Raw genomic sequence first — 21,331 nt, 5'->3', positions numbered from 1 at the left:
GGCAGTGGAAGAATACATGCTCTGGGTCCTCTGGGACTCCATCACAATTTGGACGGTCGGGTGAGGTCTCCAATTTAAACTTGTGAAGGTATTGGAGATATCCTCCATGTCCTGTGAGAAACTGGGTGAGATTATAATTAATCTCACCGTGTCGTCTCTCCAACCACTCCTTGATGGCAGGAATGAGTCTATAAGTCCACCGACCCTTTCCCGAGCGTTCCCACCGCTCTTGCCATCTATTTATGGATCTCTCCCTCTCAGTGTTCTTCGTCTGCAATAAGGGAGAGATTGGCTTCGCATGGTATATATTCGCCATCTCATCTGCCAAGATGTCAATCGGCATCATTCCATAGATGACGAATGCTGCATCATCTGAGACAGTCCTGAAGGCAGAGCATACCCTCAAGGCTGTCCTCCTGTATACTGCACTCAGTTTGTTAGTGTTAACTGACATCTGCAGTGCCTCCCTCCAAACTGGGGTCGCATAGAGCATGATTGAGGTCACCACCCTGGCTATAAGCAACCTAGAGGTATGCCGTCGCCCTCCCACGTTCGGCATCATCCTCGCCAGGGCCATACTAGCAGTGGACGATCTATCGCAAACATACTGCACGTGTAAGTTATAAGCAGAGCTTCCCGTCTATCACCACCCCCAAGTATTTGATGGTCGGCTTGGAAGTGATGATATGATTCCCGATTCTTATACAGGCGTAGTTTCTCTTCCGGTGCTTCGTGATAAGGACCACTTCTGTTTTTTCCTCCGCCAGTGTCAGACCTGAGCTCTTTAGCCAACTTTTAACAGCACTGATTGCTTCGCTTGAGTATAACTCAGCATCTTCGAGATGCTTTGCGACAACAACCAGTGCAATGTCGTCAGCGTAACCCACCACTGTGGCTTCCTCCGGAAGGGGAAGATTAAGTACATCGTTGTACATGATGTTCCACAGTAGTGGGCCCAATACGGAGCCCTGCGGGACACCCGCGGAAACGACGTACTCCTGCGGTCCGTCATCAGTGTCGTACCAGAGCCTCCTTTCAGTTTAATAACTATCGACAATTGCGGCGAGATAGGCGGGAATACCAACCTTCGCCTTATTCGGTACTTCGTCCAGACCCGGTGCTTTATTGTCTCCTACTCTGCCGCAGATCTCCATCAGTTCGTCTCTGGTGACTGGAGGAATTGCCGTCACATTCAGAGGTGGTTGGAATATGTCGGTGCTCTCCTCTTGCTGGGGGAATAACCCCTGGATGATTTTCAGCAAGAGGGTGGGGCACGTGATCTGCGGTGAGGAACGCCCTCTGAATCGTCCCATCACGATTCTATAAGCACTCCCCCATGGGTTTATGTCGGCTTCTGAGCAGAGCTCTTTAAAGCATTTCCTCTTGCTTCGCTGGATGGCGAGCTTGAGGGTTTTGTGGGCTGCTTTATAGGCGCACTCTTTCTGCCCCTGACCGACACTACCTATCGACCTCTGAGTCGCTCTTCTGGCTCGGTGGCAGGCTGATCGAAGACAGGTCAGTTCATCATTCCATCAGTAGTTTGGTCTTCTATTGGCGAATGAGCACCTCCTAGGCATGGACGCGTCACATGCTTTGGCGATGCATTGAGCTAGATGGACGGCTCTTTCGGTAGAGGCGCCTGCCTTATCAGATTGATCTAACCACACCTCTATGAAGGTCTGCTCATTCAAAGATTTTGCAGACCAGCCTGACATCTTTTCCGGTTTCGGGCATGATAGCCTTTGCCCTGTGGCTCGACTTCTGTCTGTCTGTCTGTCTGTCACACCCGATTTATTCAGAAACAGCTTGATCGATTGTCACGAAAATTGGTGATAGTATGTGATCTGGTGTTCCCTTTACATGCAGTGAGTGGTGCCATCTTGTGTTAAGTTTAAGGGGGGGCTCTCCATACATGTGAATGGAGGGTGCAAATTTTTTTTCGCAGAATATAGCCGTGTGGAGTATCAAATGAAAGGTCTCAATTAGTACTTTTCGAATTTGGTTCGATATTTGATATTGGGTGAAACATAGGGGAGTGAGGGCTCAAAACATGACCCCCAAAAAGTGTAACAGGTCTCGTTCTCAGAACCTATCCACCTGAAAAATCTGAAAAAAATCACAGTGGTGCATCTCTACGAAATCTAGACCTCAAAATATATCCGGTTTCGATATCTGCACAAATAAAGTTAATAATAGTATATTTCCACATTTTAGAAATTTACTCGACACCTTAGGGTGAGCGTAATATCTATGGCTGTAATATGTACGTATGTCTGGTAGTTTGGCAATATTTTGCCAGGATTATGTTGGATTTGTAGCTATATACGGATAGAAAAATGTGCGTTGAAATTTCTTCCATAAGATGAACACAAAACCGTTATACCCGAAGCGGGAGCTTCCGACTTGTTTTAATTCGCAGACCACAACATGGGTGCGAATTATCATCATCATCATCAACGGCGCAACAACCGGTATCCGGTCTAGGCCTGCCTTAATAAGGAACTCCAGACATCCCGGTTTTGCGCCGAGGTCCACCAATTCGATATCCCTAAAAGCTGTCTGGCGTCCTGACCTACGCCATCGCTTCATCTTAGGCAGGGTCTGCCTCTATAAAAATAAAACTAGGTAGCTTGCTCCTACTACAATATATTTTAATAGTTAGTAAATACGTATTTCGAAAGCTACTTACTCTCTTCCTCAGTACTTAAGCTACTAAATCATTGGGAAGTTTTTCCTGATTTTTAAATAAAACAAATTAAAGGTCTGTGGGGACAGATTATAAAAAGTTGCTTAAAAGCTAAAGATCCGTATGTGGGTACAAATTCTAAAAGGTAAAGAGAAAAACGTAAAAAGGTCCACATGAAGGTAGGGATAATATTATAACTTTTGGGTTGATGGCCATCAATTATCAATAGTTAGTGGGTGGTGCGGTCCCTGTGTTTGTCAGCGAGTTTTTTGATTAGCCTTGATGCACAATTCCCTCCATCTGTTTTCATCAATTTTGCCGCATCCTTCCGCAATATTTCCAAGCTCTCCCATGCGTCCAAGGTGTGTGGCTTATTCACTTGTCGTACCAGCTCGAGATTTGCCCTCGTCACAGAATGCCCCTCCTCTATGACGTGCATCGCAACCGGAGAACGCACTGTGTTGGCTCCTCGTCTTTCTCCCTTCTCTACTTCCTTTAGGTGTTCTTGGAACCTAGTCGTGATGAGGCGTTTTGTCTGGCCAATGTAGACCATCTCGCAGTCATTGCAGCTGATCTTGTAAATCCCACTTTTTTCCCCTTCCGTTAATGGGTCCTTTTCGCTCCCTAGTTATCTTTTAAGGGTTGCGTCTCTGCTTGATCCGACCACTTTTATATCGTATTTTCCTAGGAGGGATTTTATTCTATAAAAGTCTTTGGATAATGATATGCTCACCCATTTTGTATCAGCTAGAGTGCTTTCTTGCTCGAACAATGTTGAATGTTGGTTCTTCCATATCTGCTCTTGCTTTCTCTTGATCAGCTTTTCGATTATTTCGACCGTGTAACCATTCTTGATAGCTGTATCAAGTATGAACATTCTTTCTTTATGGAAGCCATCTTTGTTTAGGGGGTATGTGCAGAGACGGTGCACCATTGAATTGTAGGCAGCCATTTTTTGTGTTGCGGTATGAGCCGAAGTTGCTGGTATCATTCTTTGGGTTGCCGTTGGCTTCCTGTATATCTCGAATTCGAGTTTTCCGCTATTGTTAGTTACTCGTAGGTCCAAAAATGGTAACGATCCATGTTCTTCTTTTTCTATTGTGAATTGGATCTTCAGGTGTATCCTATTAATTTCTGTTAACGTGTTGTCTACCCTGTCCTTTTCAACTATGGCAAATATATCATCGACATACCTGAACCAAATCCTCGGCATTATCCCCTTTTCTTCGATGATTGTTTCCACGTATGCCATAAACATTTCCGTCACCAGTGGTGACATTGGGTTGCCCATGGAGACTCCCGCTGTGGTTTTATAAAATTTTTCAGGAAATGTGAAATAATTTTCACCCATGCATAGTGATGCCAATTTAGGGTATTGTCTCACTTTGGCCCTCCAATCAATTGTGATGTTCAATTTATTCAGCCAAATTTCTAGTTGGTGAATAGCTGGTTTGATCGGAGTGTTTGGGAACAAGGATTTAACATCGAATGATACCATCATTTCGTTTGTGTTTATGTGCCCTGCTTCTTGTAGTTTGCTAGTGGGTTCACCCGTGTTCCTTATTGCGTATTTGCTCAATGTGTTTCCCAGGACTGAAAATTCGTGGACTAACCATTTCGCAATTTTGAAGGTTGGTGAGTTCGAGTCGGCGATTATCTCACGCATTTCGTGTCCTTCCTTATGTATCTTGGGCTGGCATCTGATGCGTGGTAACGATGGATTAGGCATTCTTAATTTAGTGATATCTTTGAATATTGTACTGGCTTCTTTGAGGGCTCGATCTACGCGTTTGATGGACTCGGGCATCGAGTCCTCACGCAGTTCAAAAAAGTTCCCATTTCTGAGTTTCAATGATACTGCGTCGTCGTAGTCGGTTTTCGCCATTATAACGACATTGTTCCCTTTGTCCGCTTTCAGGTAATATACTGGCTTATCTCTTAGTTGGCGGATCATTTTAAAATCATCCTGATACTCGTTTAGTTTTTTTCTTTTCTGTCTTTAAACTAATTTTTGATATCCCACTTCGAATCTCTTCTTTAGCCTCGCTGCTAAGCCATTTTATTCCTGCTTCGATGTTTACGATGGTTTCGTCTAATCTAGTTGTGGCTGATAACGCGTACCCTAGTCCATTGTTCAAAACTGTCAATTCTCTGGGGGTAAATTCTATCGATGATTTGTTAACCACGTAGTTTGCTAGTATAGGCAAGGGATTTTCCTTCTGCGTTCTGTGTTGTGTCAGCCGAGTCCATTTAATTTTATGCGCTTTTTGCTTCTTAGCTATCTCACATTCGAATGCTCTCTGGATTTTTACCAACATTTGATCCAGCGGGGCTCCAATTGATGTTGCTTCTTTGACCAATTTTAAATGGGTGCTATATGCCTTTAAGTTATGTTTTGCTTGTTGCGCGTAGAGACCGGAAATCGTGATATTCAGGGCCTGTAGTTCCATTCTTAGGCAGGGTCTGCCTCGTCTTCTTTTTCTACCATAGATATTGCCCTTATAGACTTTCCGGGTGGGAACATCCTCATCCATACAGATTAAGGTCCAATTATATCGAACGTAAATGTGCCCACTCTTCAAACCAAAGCTTAACCGGAGCTAGAACATTTTTGTTAAATGGATACGGACTTAGGACTCCTCAATCTCAAAATAAAAAGGAAAATTTGTTTATAGAAATACTAATTTTTGCCATTTAGAGCAGCTTCACATTCACAACTTCCAGAGTTGACGGTTGTTCAGCAAAAGAATCATCGGAAAAGTCGTTTACTAACGTCACTTACTGTACGAAATGCCAAACCAGCAAATAATCTCAACCACTTAGCAACGAACGTGTTGGAAACTCAGTGTCGAGCTCAGCCACTTATCGACTCATCGTAGTCAGGTTCGTTTTCGGTACAGCGCGGCGATGGAGCCCCCAATGTAAATATACGAAGCAGAGTTTCAATACGGAAAGTTTTTGACATCGCCAAGCATGCATTTGTCTCCACAATTCCCCGGCAGAGTTACGAGTAGCATGTCCGCCTGCAATGACTCCAATCATGCACCCGCTGCTGTCGTCCTTTCTTTGGGGGGAAACGTCAATTGCAAGGGTGCATTGCTTGCAACCCCAACTACCGCTGGAGTTGGCCAAAATCGGGGCGCGGACGAATGCAGCAGGAGCGGTGCTGTGGATGTAATCAACACCACTCGCGCTCGATTCGACACAATCCCATTGCAGGCATGAATGCACGCCATTTGGTCTTTTTCAATTTAGCTGATTACGACTGTCGAATCGCAGTCGTTATCGGACACCGAATTGGGCTCTTGGCAACACTCGCCTCTCGCCGCTCACCCGCTCGCCGTGTTCTCGGCCAGGAACGCGTATTGAATACAGCAACTGTATTCAATACACTCGTCGCGCCGTCCGCCCGCTCCGTCCCCGCGGACGGGGTGCGGGCACAGGTTGTTGACTGGTTTTTCTATGGCCGTTCGCGACGGCGGTGCTTGACATGGCAGCTTGGTCTAGAAGACGAAGACGCTGGTCCGGCTGACTCTGATGGCAATTGCCGCGCTTCCATGTGTGCGTTCAAAAGAGTATGTGAATTGGAAACGAGGCGACCAGCGAGCGGCGACGGTACCGTTTCTTCTTCTGTGTTGAATCGAGTATTGAAAATATGGCATTTCCACCGCTGCCTCGCTCGGGCTCGTGGCGACGAGCGTATTCAAACTCAACTCACAAAACTCGTTCAGAAACGCGAGCGTTTGTGTCGTGTCGAGTTGAGGGGCGAATGACTCGCGTCAGCACTCTGAAAACTTTGATTATTTTCCAAATTTGCGGGCGAGGCTTGCTTTCGTGCGGATAACAACCGCGATTTTGACATCCGGACGGAACTGCCGGCGCTTTTTTGAGCCTCTCAATCTGCATTTGCAATTGCGAGATCGGACGCAGAGTTGGATTTCAGGCTCTGACCCGGACAGTTCTCAGAATCGTTTTTGCAAGCGTTCGTCAGACCTTTGTAGCTTGGATCCAGATTCTGGGCAAGATGGAGCGCAACCTGTGGCGAGACGCCGAGATCAAGGCCCTCCTGGACATCATCGAAAAGGAGAAAATCCTGAACATGATAAACGAGAAGAAGTTCCGCAACGAGCAGATCTTCCGCTTTGTGGAGTCAGGTAACTCGCCGAGTACTTAAAACTTGTCATTTCTCCTGCTGCCAAGCTGCGGCGGAAATTCCAAACGCTATTTGCTAACTCAATGTTTTTGTTCGTTACTTCCATGTCTCCCGCCTGACGTCTGCTGCTTCGACGCCACAATTGACATTTGAATTGAATTGACCGGCCCCGCCGCTGCGCTGCGCCCGTCTTTGACGCTATGCAAATGGGCTCCCGTCCGCGCCCGCAGAAATGCACGCCCGCGGCTTCACCAGGAAAAACTACCAACAGATCTGGACAAAGTGGAAGTTTCTGAAGTCGTCGTACGTGACAACGACCCGCCACAATTCAGTGCCGGGAAACACGCCACGCACCTGCGACTACTATTTTCTGCTGGATCGGATTCTGCATGACGACTGTTGCCCGTCCGTGGTGGCTTCCGCCGCGACGCCGGGCCTTGACGTGAACGGCGGCATCGAGATCAAACAGGAAGTTGTCGACGGTGAGTACGCGAATTTCTGCGAAAGTTGAGCAATTGTAAATGAACAGCGAATGAATGAGTGCGTAATGAATGGACGCGGGCGGTAGCGGCTTGGGCGAGTTGATTGATAAGTTGAAGGCGATTGCCGGCTGATCAGTGGACTGTCGCGAAGGTGACAAGTGGTCGCGATCGGGTCGGAGGTTGGGGTCGTCGGCCGACTTTGTTGTGTGCAACTTGTTGCACAGCGACAAGTTTTGGGTCGCTTGCATAGCAACATGCATCGATGCAACGATGCGTGCGTGATAACTCATTTGTTTTCGGCGGCAGGTGCAATAGTTAAGGGAGTAGTGACGGATTGAGATTCGTGAGTGAAAATTTATATTTTTCCTATAATTTTTTTTGTATTTGCATTGATTGTGTTTGCGGAATAAGTGGTCACCATTTCGAATTGAAATAAAAATGCCAAAATTTTAATATACGGTTTTGCGAACAATAATTTTGTAAAATATTGACTAAAATTTTCCAGAGCAAAAGTAGGAATGGGACTGAAAAATAATCCTCAGAACTTTGTTTCTATCCCGAGGCAATGGAGTGCATTCAATGGAATTATTATTCTTCTGTTAAGGGAAAGTCGCACCGCGTCCTTGAAGAACTATTGTGCCCCTTTTACTGGTTATAGTGTACCTATTGATCATAGTATCTCAAGCAGGCCTGTAACCGTTAGGAACTTTAGTATGTTCCCTACTTCCAGATCTTTCAGCTTTGCATCTGGTATTAAGTGTTCTCCCAGATGTATCGACCTACTTTGCACAAGTGCCGGACACTGTCCCAGGACGTGTATAGAGATTTCGTCCTCCTCCTCACAGAACCTGCAGGCAATGTCCGTAGATATCCCTAGCTTCCCTAGGTGGTAGTTCAGCCGACAATGACCAGTGAGAATTCCCACTATGATTCGGAGGTTCTTTTTGGTGAGGTTTAAGCAATCCTTTGTGCGCATGAGTTCGTATCCCCCAATAAGCACCCTGGACTGCTCCATCCCTGGTAGGCCCGCCCAGTATAGTTCCCTCAACAGTTCCTCTTCTCAGATTCATAGCCATGCAACCGTTTCCGATTCCACAGAAGGATTCTGGCCCGTGTCCCTGCTTCCTTCTTGGATAGTTCATCCACTGCCTCTTCTTCTTTTTCTTCAGCCTTTATTCCGTTCACAAGCGGGGTCGGCTCGTCGTGATCGGCTTCGCCATTTGGCTCTATCGAATGCTTGATCTGGGTGCAATCTCGAGGCTTTCAAATCCCCATCCAGCGTATCAAGCCACCGTTGCTTAGGTCTACCTTTTGGTCGTTTACCATCGACGACGGTGTTCAGACCAACCTTGGCAAGTGAATTCCCGTTTGCACGAATTGCGTGACCATACCATCGAAGACGCCTCTCTCGCAACTTTTCCACGATCGGTGCAACCCCATAACGATCGCGGATATCCTCATTTCGGATGTGATCTAAACGTGTGACGCGACTAGTCCAACGTAGCATCTTCGTCTCCATTACCGCAAGACGCGGTTCATTGTCTTTTATGGTCGGCCAACACTCAGAACTATAGAGAGCGACTGGACGGACGACATTGCGGTAAATTTTAGATTTAAGACGTTCGTTGATACGTCGATCACAAAGAACACCAGTTGTGGAACGCCACTTCATCCAGGTTGCGTTAATGCGTGAAGCAATTTCATAACGCAGCTCTCCATTGGCTGATAGCGTTGACCCGAGGTATTTAAATTGCTCAGTTCTGGGCAGATCACTGCCGCTGACAGTGATTGTGCCTGTTTCATGGGGATCTGTCGTCAAAAATTCAGTTTTGTTTAAATTCAATCTGAGACCGTGTTGCATGAGGCGATCATTCCATTTTTAGACAAATTGCTCGAGATCATTTTTGCTATTAAATGCTAGGAAAACATCATCTGCATAAAGCAGTGTGTAGGACGCTGCACGTTGGATATCCCGTATGACGGTGTCCATAACAAGAACAAAGAGGAGTGGTGAGATGGCACTTTCTTGATGAACACCAACAGAGACACGAAGCGGTTTTGATACACCCGCCATACTTTACTTACATACATACTTTACTTTTCGGATCGTGGTAGAGCAATTGAACCCAGCGCACGAGTTCTTCTGGCACGAAGTGTCGTAAAGCATACCAGATGAGTTCGTGTGGTACACGGTCAAACGCTTTCTCTAGATCCAGAAAGGCAATGTAAAGAGGGCGATGCTTCTCACGGTGTTTCTCCATGAGTAACCGCTTGGCGTGTATTGCGTCAGTAGTTCCGCAGTTCTTGACAAATCCGGCTTGATTCACGGTTATTTCAACGATTTCGCGAATACGGTTGTCAAGAATGCGTTCAAAAATCTTCATAGTATGGGAAAGTAACCGGATCGGACGGTAATTTGAACATTTTGCTGGAATACCTTTCTTTTTCCATATTGGAACAGTGGTACTTTCTTGCCAGTCAGATGGTGTTCTTCCTTCCTGTATAACCCGGTTAAAGAATTCACTGAGCCACAGTGTTGGGTCCTAGCTCTTCGCTTTCCAGAGCTCAGATGTGATGTCGTCACGTCCTGCTGCTTTCCCCGATTTCATTTGTTTTATTGCCTCCTCGACTTCAGTTGCGCTGACTGGTGGAACTGCTCCAAATGTCGGCAATGATTGTGGAAGTGGAGAATGAACAAATTCTTCAGTTGAAATCTGCTCGAAGTATTCTCGCCGTCTATTCGTCGCGGCTCGACGATCAGTAAGCAAAGTACCGTTCTTGTCATTAACACAACAGAAATGTTCGATATCCTGTGTGCGTTCATCACGGCTTTTAGCAAGTCGATACAGATCTCTCTCGCCATCCCGAGTGTCCAGTTTATCGTAAAGATTTTTGAAATGGTTCGCTCGGGTGACAGCGACCGCTTTCTTTGCTTCCCGGTTGGCATTCTTATAAATTTGCCAATTAGCAGGCGTTTTATCGTCGAGAAATTTGTGGTAGAGGCGTTTCTTTTCACGGACCTTCATTTCAACATCATCATTCCAAAGCCAAGTATCTCGGTTGATGTACCGCTTACCCGGCTTGGTGACCCCGAGGGTTGCAGAGGCCGCTTTGTGGATCGTGTCTTTCATTTGGTTCCATGATTCTTCCACATTCGTAATGGTTGGCAATCGTATGAGTGAGACCGTTTCTTCTTTCTTCTCACCAAATCGCCACCATTTAATGCACGGCGTTCCTCACGCTGTTTTATCTGTGGCTTAATTCGCAGGACGGCAATCAACGGCCGATGTTGAGGTGCGATGGTCTCATAGGGAACGACTTTGCAATCAGTGACAGTGGTAAAATGTTGACGTCTTATGAGAATATAGTCGATTTGCGTTTTATTGTTCCCACTATAAAATGTGGGAAGATGAGACAATCGTTTGATGAACCATGTATTCATAAGTACAAGGTCATGGGTGTCCGCAAAATCGATTATACGCTCGCCACCTTCATTGCGCGCTCCGAACCCGTTTCCCCCATGGCACCTGTTACCGTCTGCCTTTTCACCCACATGACCATTAAGGTCGCCGGCAATGATTATGTAATCGTCAGCAGGCACGTGACAAGTCTTTTCATCGAGAAGTTGCCAGAAGGCATCTTTCTCGGCATCAGGTCGGCCTGTCTGTGGTGCATACGCGGTGAAGAGGTGAATAGTGCGATCAGCTGATATAATGGTGAGCTTCATCAGCCGATCATCAAATCGTTCGACTTCTTTAATGGCATCACGGAAACCCTCTGAGATTTATTTATTTATTTATTTAATGAGGACAATACACAGAAAGCAAATTTCTTATTACATATTGTCCTCAGAGGGAGGAGCAAGTAAATAACATATTTTGCGCTTAAAGCTAGAGAGGGACATAGAGTCAAATGAACCAAGCTGTAGGGCATTGTACGACCGGCAAAATCTCGGGATTGGAGAGTGAAAGTAAATCTCAAGCTCGGCGAAGGGCACATCAAAAATGTCCGCATTACGTGTGTCATGAGACGAGGCGATACGGAGAATAATATCCGAGTTGGCGGAGCAGTCCATCAGACCATTGCATAGTTTGAAAAGAGTACACATATCAAGGAAAATACGGCGTTGCTGTAGGGAGGGGAGATTGAGGGTGCGGAGTCGTGACGGATAATCAACCCGTGGAAGGTTCTTTTTGTAAAAGAGGGTTCGGGTGAATTTGCGTTGTACAGCTTCAAGAGCGCGGCCGTCACGGATGCGGTAGGGGGACCAGACTACAGAGCAGTATTCAAGGATGTTTTTGACAAGGGAATTGAAGAGTGTTAAGGAGGGCTGGATTGAGGTAAAGTCGGACGAGGAACGTAGGATAAAACCAGACATTTTGGAAGCTCTATTGATGATGTCAACGAAGTGGGAATTGAAACGAAGTTTATCGTCGAATATTACACCCAGGTCTTTGAAGGAGGTCAGTAGTGAAAGGGGTTGACCACTGAGAGAATAGGAAAAGGATGATGGGGAGGGTTTCAGGGAATAGCGCATCCAGTGGCATTTGTTGACATTCAGTGTTAGCTTGTTGAACGAACACCAACGGGCTAAATTATCAAGGTTGGATTGTAAGAGAGCACAGTCCAATGGAGAGGAAACAGAGGCAAACAATTTAAGGTCGTCTGCGTAAAGCAAATACGGACAGGTGAGGATGGAGGCGAGGTCATTGATAAAAAACAGGAAGAGTAGCGGGCCAAGTATAGAGCCTTGGGGAACACCAGAGGAAGGAGAGAAGGAACCAGATGAGTGACCATGAAAAGAAACTTTGCATGAACGGTATGAGAGATAGGAGGAAAGCCAGGAGATGACTGAGGGAGGGAACTCTAGCGAGAGATGGCAATGCCAACACCATATAGAGATGGCAATGCCAACACCATAGAGATGGCAATGCCAACACCATATTGAGTGTGTGGGTTACCAAAATAGAGAAGTTTGTAGCCATTTTTACCGCGTTCGCGTTCAATGTCGCAGCTTTTGGAACCAGACCATCGGGTTTCTTGCAGAGCGCAGATGTCAATGCACCTTCTCCGAAGGGCTCTTGCGAGTTCCTCGGTCTTTCCAGTTAGGGTACCAACATTTAGCGTGCAGACACGTATTTGTTTTGTTCGTTGTGTTCGGACTAACTTGCTTACGTCCTGACGCCGTCCATGCGTCAAGAACCCTTGCTCATTTCTCGACAGGACCGGGGCCCGTCCTGCCGCAACTGAGGTGGACGCCCTAGCATTTCTCCGAGGCTTGTGACTCAATCCGATCATCATGTTTGTAACGACATTGTATGCATTTTCTTGGTCGACCTGTCGCGGGGCCTGTCACCAAGAGAGATCAGGTAGGATTTAGCATAGTAGAATAATTCCAACTATACTCTATTTATCTCTTTCCCTGATCTCAGCATTTTATTTTTGTTTCACTGAGGATAGTACAGAGTACGTTGCCACAAACCCGCTTTGGCCTTCCCCACTGCGCGGGTCCAATTGTCTCTTACCTCGACGAAAGCTAGAAAGATTTCCCGCTACGCAATCCTTCTGAAGTTCCTGAAAGACAGCTGCTCTGCCTGAAGGAGAGATTTTAAATCCACACCCCACCAGAGTTTCTAGATCGAGCTCCTTCCATTTGATTTAAAAGTTGAAAGCGAGATTTGATTTCTTGATATGTTTTCAATACCAGTGGGAAAGTTAATTCTGGAAAGCCTATGATCTAGGTGAGAATGTCCGATTCTACACGCTCGTCTACTTTAGATAGGAATTGGCCAGTGGTGGACATTTGGCATCTCCTCTTCTAAAGCGTCCCAGAACCAGTTGGTCGAAACTGAATTTAAGATTTGTATATCCAGAAAGCGTAATTTCTGCCAACGCATAAACAACGCTAGATTCGCTTTCGCTGCCTTGTCTAAAATGTGGAAATGCAGTTATCTCAACACCAAGATCCAGTTGAGACTGTTCTGTGCTGATGTTCTTTCTATGTTGCTATATGGAAGTATTATAACATATGGGAAGTGATCTCCACTATTAATCAAAGCTCCGAAGTACGCTGACCTAATACTATTTCGAACAAAGAAGTTGGTCGGGGCACAGTGGGTGAGTACAATTTTCGTTAACAGACACTGTATCATTACTTCCTGTGTTTATTTTCCACGTTATTGTTCAGCTTTTCTTCCACTGCTCTGGCCGTTGCTAAAGTAAAATTTGGCTTATCATTTAACTGGTGGACGCAACCACAACCCCCATGAAACTTACAGTAGATCGCCAACCGCTAATAACCTGGCTGACAATACATGCCCAGGAATTCTCCTGAGACATTTGAAGTCAGAGGTTTATCCCAGTTCCCATAATACCAGATAATCTCTGGTAAAGCTTCGGGGTCGTGCGGACTCGGTTCTGATTGCACAAAGTCTTGGAGCATTCGCCTACTGCATCACGACCAGCCATCATTATAAATACAGCGTTTCCCGGTGTCACCACATGGAGGCCCAACATACGTTTAATGCGACATTGATGCAAAACAATCGGAAGTTGCAGAATTTAACTAGGATGGGAACCAACTATAGTCAATCTATTTGAAATCTGAGGATTAAATTTGATCAAGTAATGAGTAATATCCTAAGTGTGGGTTTCGATCTTAATGATTTTATTTATTATAAGGCCTACAAATAAGTTCTGTCGGTTTTCACAATAGATGGCGTAGCTTGTTTTTTATTCCATTGATCCACATTTCCAAACATTCATCGGAAAGCTACTGTCAATAGGCACAAATGTCAGTATAAATTATTTAATTGAAATGTAAACAACAATACTTTTTTCATCAACGAAAATGGCCAATTTTGTACCAAATAATGTGTTTTTGCGGGGAATTCTACTTCACTATTTCAATATGAAGAAAAAAGCAACCGAAAGTCATCGCATTTTGGTGGAAGTTTATGGTGACCATGCTCTATCTGAGCGAACGTGTCAGAGGTGGTTTGGACGGTTTAAAAGTGGCAATTTTGACTTGGAAGACGAAGAGCGCGCCAGACGGCCAACAATTTTTGAAGATGAAGAATTAGAGGCATTGCTCGACCAAGATCCATCGCAAACGGAAGAAGAACTTGGAAAAACACTTGGAGTCACTCAGCAAGCCATTTCCCACCGTTTAAAAGCAATGGGAATGATCCGAAAGGTCGGAAATTGGGTTCCGTATGAACTGAAGCCAAGAGACGTCGAACGCCGTTTTTTCACGTGCGAACAACTGCTCCAACGACAAGAAAGGGAGGATTTTCTGCATCGAATAGTTACTGGCGATGAAAAGTGGATCCATTACGATAATCCCAAGCGTCGGGCAACATGGGGATACCCCGGCCATGCCTCATCACGACGGCCAAAGCGAATATTCATGGTGAGAAGATCATGCTGTGTATATGGTGGGACCAACTGGGTGTGGTATACTATGAGCTGCTAAAACCGAACGAATCGGTCACGGGTAAACTCCACCGACGTCAAATGATGCGTTTGAAGATCATGCTGTGTATATGGTGGGACCAGCTGAGTGTGGTATACTATGAGCTGCTAAAACCGAACGAATCGGTCACGGGCAAACTCCACCGACGTCAAATGATGCGTTTGAGCCGCGAACTCAAGAAAAAAAGGCCGCAGTACCAGCAAAGGCATGATAAAGTTATTTTGCAACATGACAATGCTCGTCCACATGTTACACAGCCCGTTAAAACATATCTTTTTTTTTTGTGCGTACACGGAGGTGGAAAATCTTAGAAAGACACGTCCGCCACAGCTCCGCCGCCCGAACGCCGGAACTACAGCGGGCGCGTGTGGGATTCACACCCACTAAAAACCACCCCCGGTCTCTCCAGCCCCAGCCCCGCGGGACCACCATTCAGGTATTACTTCGCGGGGTAGGTTTGCTCTTAGGCACTCATCCTTCACTCATTTGCAGCTTTCCTCCTTCTCTGTTCCTTCAGCAACTCCTCCTGCATTTGGATGATTGCGGAGCTAACCGCAAGCGTTTTTGACATCCAACGCCACCACGGCACAGTAGCCGCCAGAAATCAGTGCACCTTTTGCCAGGTTTACCACCATGCCAATTGCGTCCACCGTAGAGTGGGCGCGTCGGAAACCAAACTGGCGTTCCGACAAACCATTGCTGGCTTCGACGATGGGCAGGAGTCTGTTGTAGATGACTCTCTCCATCATCTTCCCCATTGTATCCAACAAGCAGATAGGACGATAAGACGCTGGGTTTCCAGGTGGCTTGCCAGGCTTCGGAAGCAACACCAACTTTTGCTTTTTCCACTGGGCAGGGAATATTCCTTCTTTTAGGCACGCCTCGAAGGTGTTGGCGAAAAGGTCGGGCCTAGTCTTCACTGCCAGTTTCAAAGCTCGGTTGGGGATGCCATCCAAACCTGGGGCGTTGTTGTCACCGAACCTACCACATATTTCCCGCAGCTCCTCCACATTTACAGGCGGTATTATGCCGTCATTTAGCTGGACAAAAATTTGCCTTCCTCTATTTTCGTGGTGAGGGAACAGAGTGGTAACAATCTGTTTCAGGAGGCGCGGACAGGTCACCTGGGGTGATTTCCGCAGCCTTTTCATCACCACTCTGTAAGCCTCGCCCCAAGGGTTTATGTCGGCATGGTCGCACAGCTGTTTGAAGCAGTTCTTTTTGCTCCTCCGAATGGCTTCCTTTAGGCGGCCACGCAATTTGCTTGTGTGCCTCCTCTCGACCGTCGCCACCGGGTTTTCCCCTGAGCCTCTGGCAAAGCCTCCTTGCCCGAAAACATGCGGCTCGCAAACTTGCGATTTCGTTGTTCCACCAGTAGTTGGGTTGCCTACTGGGGAGCAATCGCCTTCTGGGCATAGTAGCATCGCATGCTTCCGTCACCCATCGAGTGATCTGCCTGGCTTTCTCTCCAGCCGTACCATTCAGGGATATGTCAGATTTGAGCACCGCGGAAAACGTCTCCCCCTCGAAAGCTTTCACTGTCCAGCCAAGCATACCACCCGGCATTCTGCGAGAAGTTTTTTTCGAGCTCGATCCGCCCTTGATCTCTATGCAGATTGCCTGGTGGTCGCTGTGAGTATAGTCCTCACTGACATGCCAAGCGATTCTACTGGCTAAAGTGGCACTCACGTATGTCAGGTCCACTATAGACCCCAGGCCCCTTCCCCGGAAAGTGTACGAAGACCCAACATTCGCCAGTACCACGTCCAGCTCCCCGAATGCCTCGAGGAGAACACGTCCCCTGACATTAGTTATCCGGCTGCCCCATTCAAGAGCCCACGCATTGAAATCGCCTCCTATTATGATCGGCCAACGCCCTCTTGCATCCAAAACAAGAGCAGCAAACATCCGCTCATACTCGACGAGTGTAGCGCTGGGTGGAGCATAGCACCTGTAGATGTGGATGCCCTTCACCTTCGCTCTGATGAAGCCCTCCTCCGGGTGCTCCATTATTTCCTGGAAGGCTTGTTCTCCACAAGTCCACAGCGCTGCTTGGCCCGTTTGGTCTTTGACCCAAACGCTACCACCGCGGTTTCGGTATGGTTCACTTAGTATGGCCACATCGATGTTTTTCTCGCGGATGTTTTGCGCGAGTAGATCCTGCGCCGCCTCGCAGTGGTTGAGGTTGATTTGTGCTAAGGGCTCTTCTGTATTCTGGGCACCTGCTGCTGCCCGCAATGTGCCGATGGTCCACACCCTGCTTTCCTTTGCACAGTAGACAATTTGGGTCAGCTCCGCAGTCCTTGCTGATATGGCCTTCCACTCCGCATCTCCTGCATTGCTTTGACCTGTCATTTGGGTTAGTGCATGCCTTCGCAATGTAACCAAAGCCAAGGCATCTAAAGCACCGTTTTAACGCCACCTGTTCCCCCTAAGGCGACACATAACCCAGCCTATTCTCACTCTCCCTGCTGCTAACAGTTTGAGTGCGTTCTCTACTGGTAGGCTGATGATGGCGGTTTGTGTTCCCCCATAGGCTTTCCTTAGCGTTTTCACCACTGACTCTTGTAGTCCGGCAAGAGCGAACTGTTTCTCCAACGCTTCGCGAACCTCCTCCTTCGTCGTGATTTCATCTATATCTTTGCAGATTATAGTGATCTCCTGCCTGCTAGCTCTTATGTCGGCTTCTTGCCCTAATGTCTTCTCGATTTGGCTTAAGAATTTGTCCGCGGTTACATCCTTGGATTTCCTAAGTTCCAACATAAGATCTCCCTTCTGGGACCGTCTAATGCGGCTGACATTGTCTCCCAAATTGGTGAGTTCGGGGTCTGCCTTCACTTTCCTGAGAATGTCGGCGTATGACCCTTCGCCCCGTTTGGAAATGAAAATCACCTCCGGTCTAATCTTCCTCCGATAATTTCTTTTCCGCGGTTCTATCTTCCTCCAAGCTTCCGCATCCGCCTTTGAAGGTTCGATCCCTTTTCTCGAGGTAGCCACTGCAGTATTTTCACTGGCAGCTTCGGACGTACTTTTCATGAACTCCGCTTTTTTGGGAGTTGGGTCCTTTTTTCTTGTCGGGGTTTGCTGGCCTGTTGAGTCATTCAGCTTCTCGCGCAACCTCTTCCCCGGTTTCTCCCCTTTTGTGTTTTGAACCGGCGTTACTTGAGTTGCCTGGTTCACTTTTCCAATCGGAGACTTTTCTACTCGTTCATCCTGGCCTTGCCGTTCGTCAAACGGATGCCTCTTATCACAGCTCCATGATCTTTTTACCGAGGGCAGTAAAGGCAGCTCCAGACTGATCATTGCCCAAAACATCGCTCGAGTGAAGCGGCGTCAGTGATTCTTCCTCATCCAAAACTCCCGCTATACGCTTCCCACTGGGGGTAGCGATCGTGGGGGCTTGTGCCCGTGTGGGAGGGGATCTGCGAAAAATCAAGCTCCTTCTGAACGGGTCCATCACTGGAGCCAGTTCAAGTTCCTCCCGTACCCTTGTAACATTAGGTGCCACAGTAGCCAAGGTTCCCACTACTGAGGCACTGCAGTCGTTGGATATCGACGGCCGGGAGCCCGTTTGCTCACTCCCAAAAACCGCCAGTACTGGGTTTCCGAAGCCCTGCACCGTAACTTCATTCTTCTTCTGTTCCTCCATGTTTGGTTTTATTTCTGGGTATCCTTCCCATAGCCAATTTTTATCCACGGGTGGGCGATTACTTCCCACCTACCCGGCCTGCGCATAAACATGCCCATACACGCACATCTCCGCATGCGTGCATGTGCATGGCCATGACACATTCGCCGAGTATTCCCTTATCCGCACGAAGGGACGCGCCTGATGGGAGATTAGGCAACTCCACACATATTAATGGTGAGAAGATCATGGTGTGTATATGGTGGGACCAGCTGGGTGTGGTATACTATGAGCTGCTAAAACCGAACGAAACGGTCACGGGCAAACTCTACCGACGTCAAATGATGCGTTTGAGCCGCGAACTCAAGAAAAAACGGCCACAATACCAGCAAAGGCATGATAAAGTTATTTTGCAACATGACAATGCTCGTCCACATGTAGCACAGCCCGTTAAAACATATCTAGAAACGTTGAAATGGGAAGTCCTACCCCACCCGCCGTACTCTCCAGACATTGCTCCTTCTGATTACTATTTGTTCCGGTCGATGCAGTATGGCCTGGCTAACCAGCACTTTTCCAATTACGACGAACTCAAAAAATGGCTCGATGAGTGGATAGCGACCAAGCCGGCCAATTTTTGGCGCGATGGTATCTATGAATTGCCTGGATAGATGGAAGAAAGTTGTGGCTAGCGATGGGCAATACTTTGAACAATGAATGTATAACCAATTTTTCACAATAAAGCTTCAAAAAGTTCGAGATCAGGTACAATTTTCGTTTACTTTTTTGCTGCACTTTACTCATTACCTGCCAGCATTTAATGTTCTAAACTATAAAATAAAATAAAAAAAATATTTCAAAATAAAACTATTCAAATTAATCTTTTTCAGAGCCTGAACCAGAGTCCATTTTGCCTGATCCCGAAATAGTTTCTACACCCGTACTCTCTCCAAAAGCAATCATACCTGAAATAATGACAAACGGTCATCTAAAAAGAAAACTAAACCACACCGTCCCCATTGTTAACAACAATAGCACAAACAACCATATCAACAATAGTATGAACAAAATGCCCACCCCGCCGTCACCTAAAGAAGAATATCCAGATCAGCTCTCATTCGAAGATCTAAACGGGGGTCTAGATGACGAGCCTTCCTCCAAGCGGAAACCTCTTCAAGGAAGCTACTTCCGTGCAATGAAAGAGCTTGCCAACAATCTAAGACAAATGCAACGGGATCTAATCGACGAATTCTTCAAGAAGCAGGAAGAGTTAATGCGCGAAGAACATGAATTTCAGAAGCAGCAGGACGAAGTGCTGTTACGAAGTTTCGAGGAGCAAACTAGACTTCTGCTGGATGGGGCTCGAAATTTGATTTCAAGTGGAGTCACTGAGATGCCTGATATTGTGTATATTAATGAAGATTAGAGTTTTTCTATTTAAAATTGAGATTTTAGTTTAGTTTCTTTTTGATTAACAGCTGAATAGGTACAGAAAACGTAATAATAAATTCTAGTAAATATAAGAATGTATATTTAAGCAGCCAAAGTGAAAGTATTGACGTTCCTAAGTGAGGAAAATAGAACTGAACTGAAAGTGTCGCTTCGCGATTTATTCAATCAACAATCAAAATTTCCATAAAATAATTTAGATAGGAACATTTGAAAAACTGTTGAGTTTGTATTGCTTCGGAAATTATCTCAATAATTTTCCATTGAATTCAGACCTAAGTTCGACTTTATTCTCATAACAAGAATAACTGCGTACCTTTTAGTAGAAACAATGCCCGCCTGGGTACTAATCGGAGAGCTTTACGATTATTGTTTTTTTTTTACTATGTCAAAGAGTTTACTCCCAAGAAAGTGATTTAGTTAAAACTAAGATTAATATAAAAATATAATAGAAATAAAAAGTTTCAACATTTAAATACATTCTACTGATTTACAAAAAAAAACCTACAAACCTTTACCTTTTTTCTTCAGCCTTTGTCCCGTTCACAAGCGGGTTCGACTCGTCGTAATCGTCGGTTTGGTTCTATCAAATGCCTGATCTGGATGCAATCGCGACGCTTTTAAATCCCCATCTAGCGTATCAAGCCGCCGTTGTTTCGGCCGCATTTTGGTCGCTTTTAGTTTAGTTTAGTTAATTGGGGGGAGCCGCAGCTCCGAGCACTCAGGCCATTATTAGGCCCATTGTACTATCCCCGTAAGTTGCCTATTCAATGGCTTCCCGCCTACGGTGTTCGCAGGCTTTAGCGAATCTTAGAACATTCTCCAGAGGCAGAAAGTGTGCAGATTCTTCATTGAAGAAAACCTTGCCAAGGTATCTTCGTCTGAGATCTGAGGATGCCGGGCAGCTGCATGAAAAGTGCAGGGCTGTCTCCTCCTCCTCCTCACATTGGCTGCACACATCCGAAACCACTACCCCAATCTTTTCCATATGGCAGTTTAAGGGGCAGTGTCCCGTCAAAAGCCCTACTAGGGTTTTCATGTCCCACTTCTTAAGGGACAACAAAAATGTCGCTCGAGTGGCCCTAGGCTCCTTCACAAGGATTTTCGCTTGCCGGCAAGAGTCCAAATTTCTCCACTTGGTTGCGTGAATCCTTGCAATTTCACCCTTCAGAGTAGACTTGGCAGTAGATGATCGGATTCCAAGAGCTGGTTCTGGCCCCACCATTGTGGATCCAGACCCTCGACGAGCCAGTCTGTCAGCCTTCTCATTACCGGCGATGTTAGAGTGCCCCGGCACCCACATCAGGAATGTTTCGTTCAGTCGGCCAAGTTTCAGCAGTACCTGATGACAACTCCACACCAACTGGCTTGATATGTTGTTGCCATTTAGTGCCGATAATGCCGCCCGACTGTCGGAACAGATTCGAATGGTGCGACCCCTCCATTCTTCCATTCTTCT

At 46.4% G+C, this 21,331-nt stretch overlaps 2 protein-coding genes across 2 annotated transcripts; one reads left to right on the top strand and one right to left on the bottom strand.

The window, feature by feature from the left end:
* Nucleotides 1–3,314: 3,314 nt before the first annotated feature.
* LOC119660100 lies at nt 3,315–4,571 on the bottom strand. The gene has a single exon (XM_038068478.1). It carries the CDS (start codon nt 4,569–4,571, stop codon nt 3,315–3,317), a length of 1,257 nt encoding a protein of 418 aa, XP_037924406.1.
* Nucleotides 4,572–6,416: 1,845 nt separating this feature from the next.
* Nucleotides 6,417–20,348, top strand: LOC119660146. Its single transcript, XM_038068546.1, has 3 exons — nt 6,417–6,840; nt 7,070–7,321; nt 19,314–20,348. The coding sequence occupies exons 1-3, from the start codon at nt 6,711–6,713 to the stop codon at nt 19,847–19,849; spliced, it is 918 nt and encodes a 305-aa protein (XP_037924474.1). The 5' UTR covers nt 6,417–6,710; the 3' UTR covers nt 19,850–20,348.
* The last annotated feature ends 983 nt before the right edge of the window (nt 20,349–21,331 follow it).

The sequence above is a fragment of the Hermetia illucens genome, chromosome 6, assembly GCF_905115235.1.
Source record: "Hermetia illucens chromosome 6, iHerIll2.2.curated.20191125, whole genome shotgun sequence".
NCBI classification, from domain to species: domain Eukaryota; kingdom Metazoa; phylum Arthropoda; class Insecta; order Diptera; family Stratiomyidae; genus Hermetia; species Hermetia illucens.
The sequence above is the reverse complement of the archived record's forward strand: the minus strand, read 5'-3'. Positions and strand labels throughout refer to the sequence as shown.

Bases quoted from the DNA above. Each gene is read 5' to 3' on its own strand.
- LOC119660146 (XM_038068546.1), top strand. From the start codon at position 6,711: ATGGAGCGCAACCTGTGGCGAGACGCCGAGATCAAGGCCCTCCTGGAC. The intron at 6,841-7,069 runs GTAACTCGCCGA...CCGCGCCCGCAG, and splicing joins CTTCCGCTTTGTGGAGTCAG to AAATGCACGCCCGCGGCTTC. The intron at 7,322-19,313 runs GTGAGTACGCGA...AATCTTTTTCAG, and splicing joins CAAACAGGAAGTTGTCGACG to AGCCTGAACCAGAGTCCATT.
- LOC119660100 (XM_038068478.1), bottom strand. From the start codon at position 4,571: ATGGCGAAAACCGACTACGACGACGCAGTATCATTGAAACTCAGAAAT.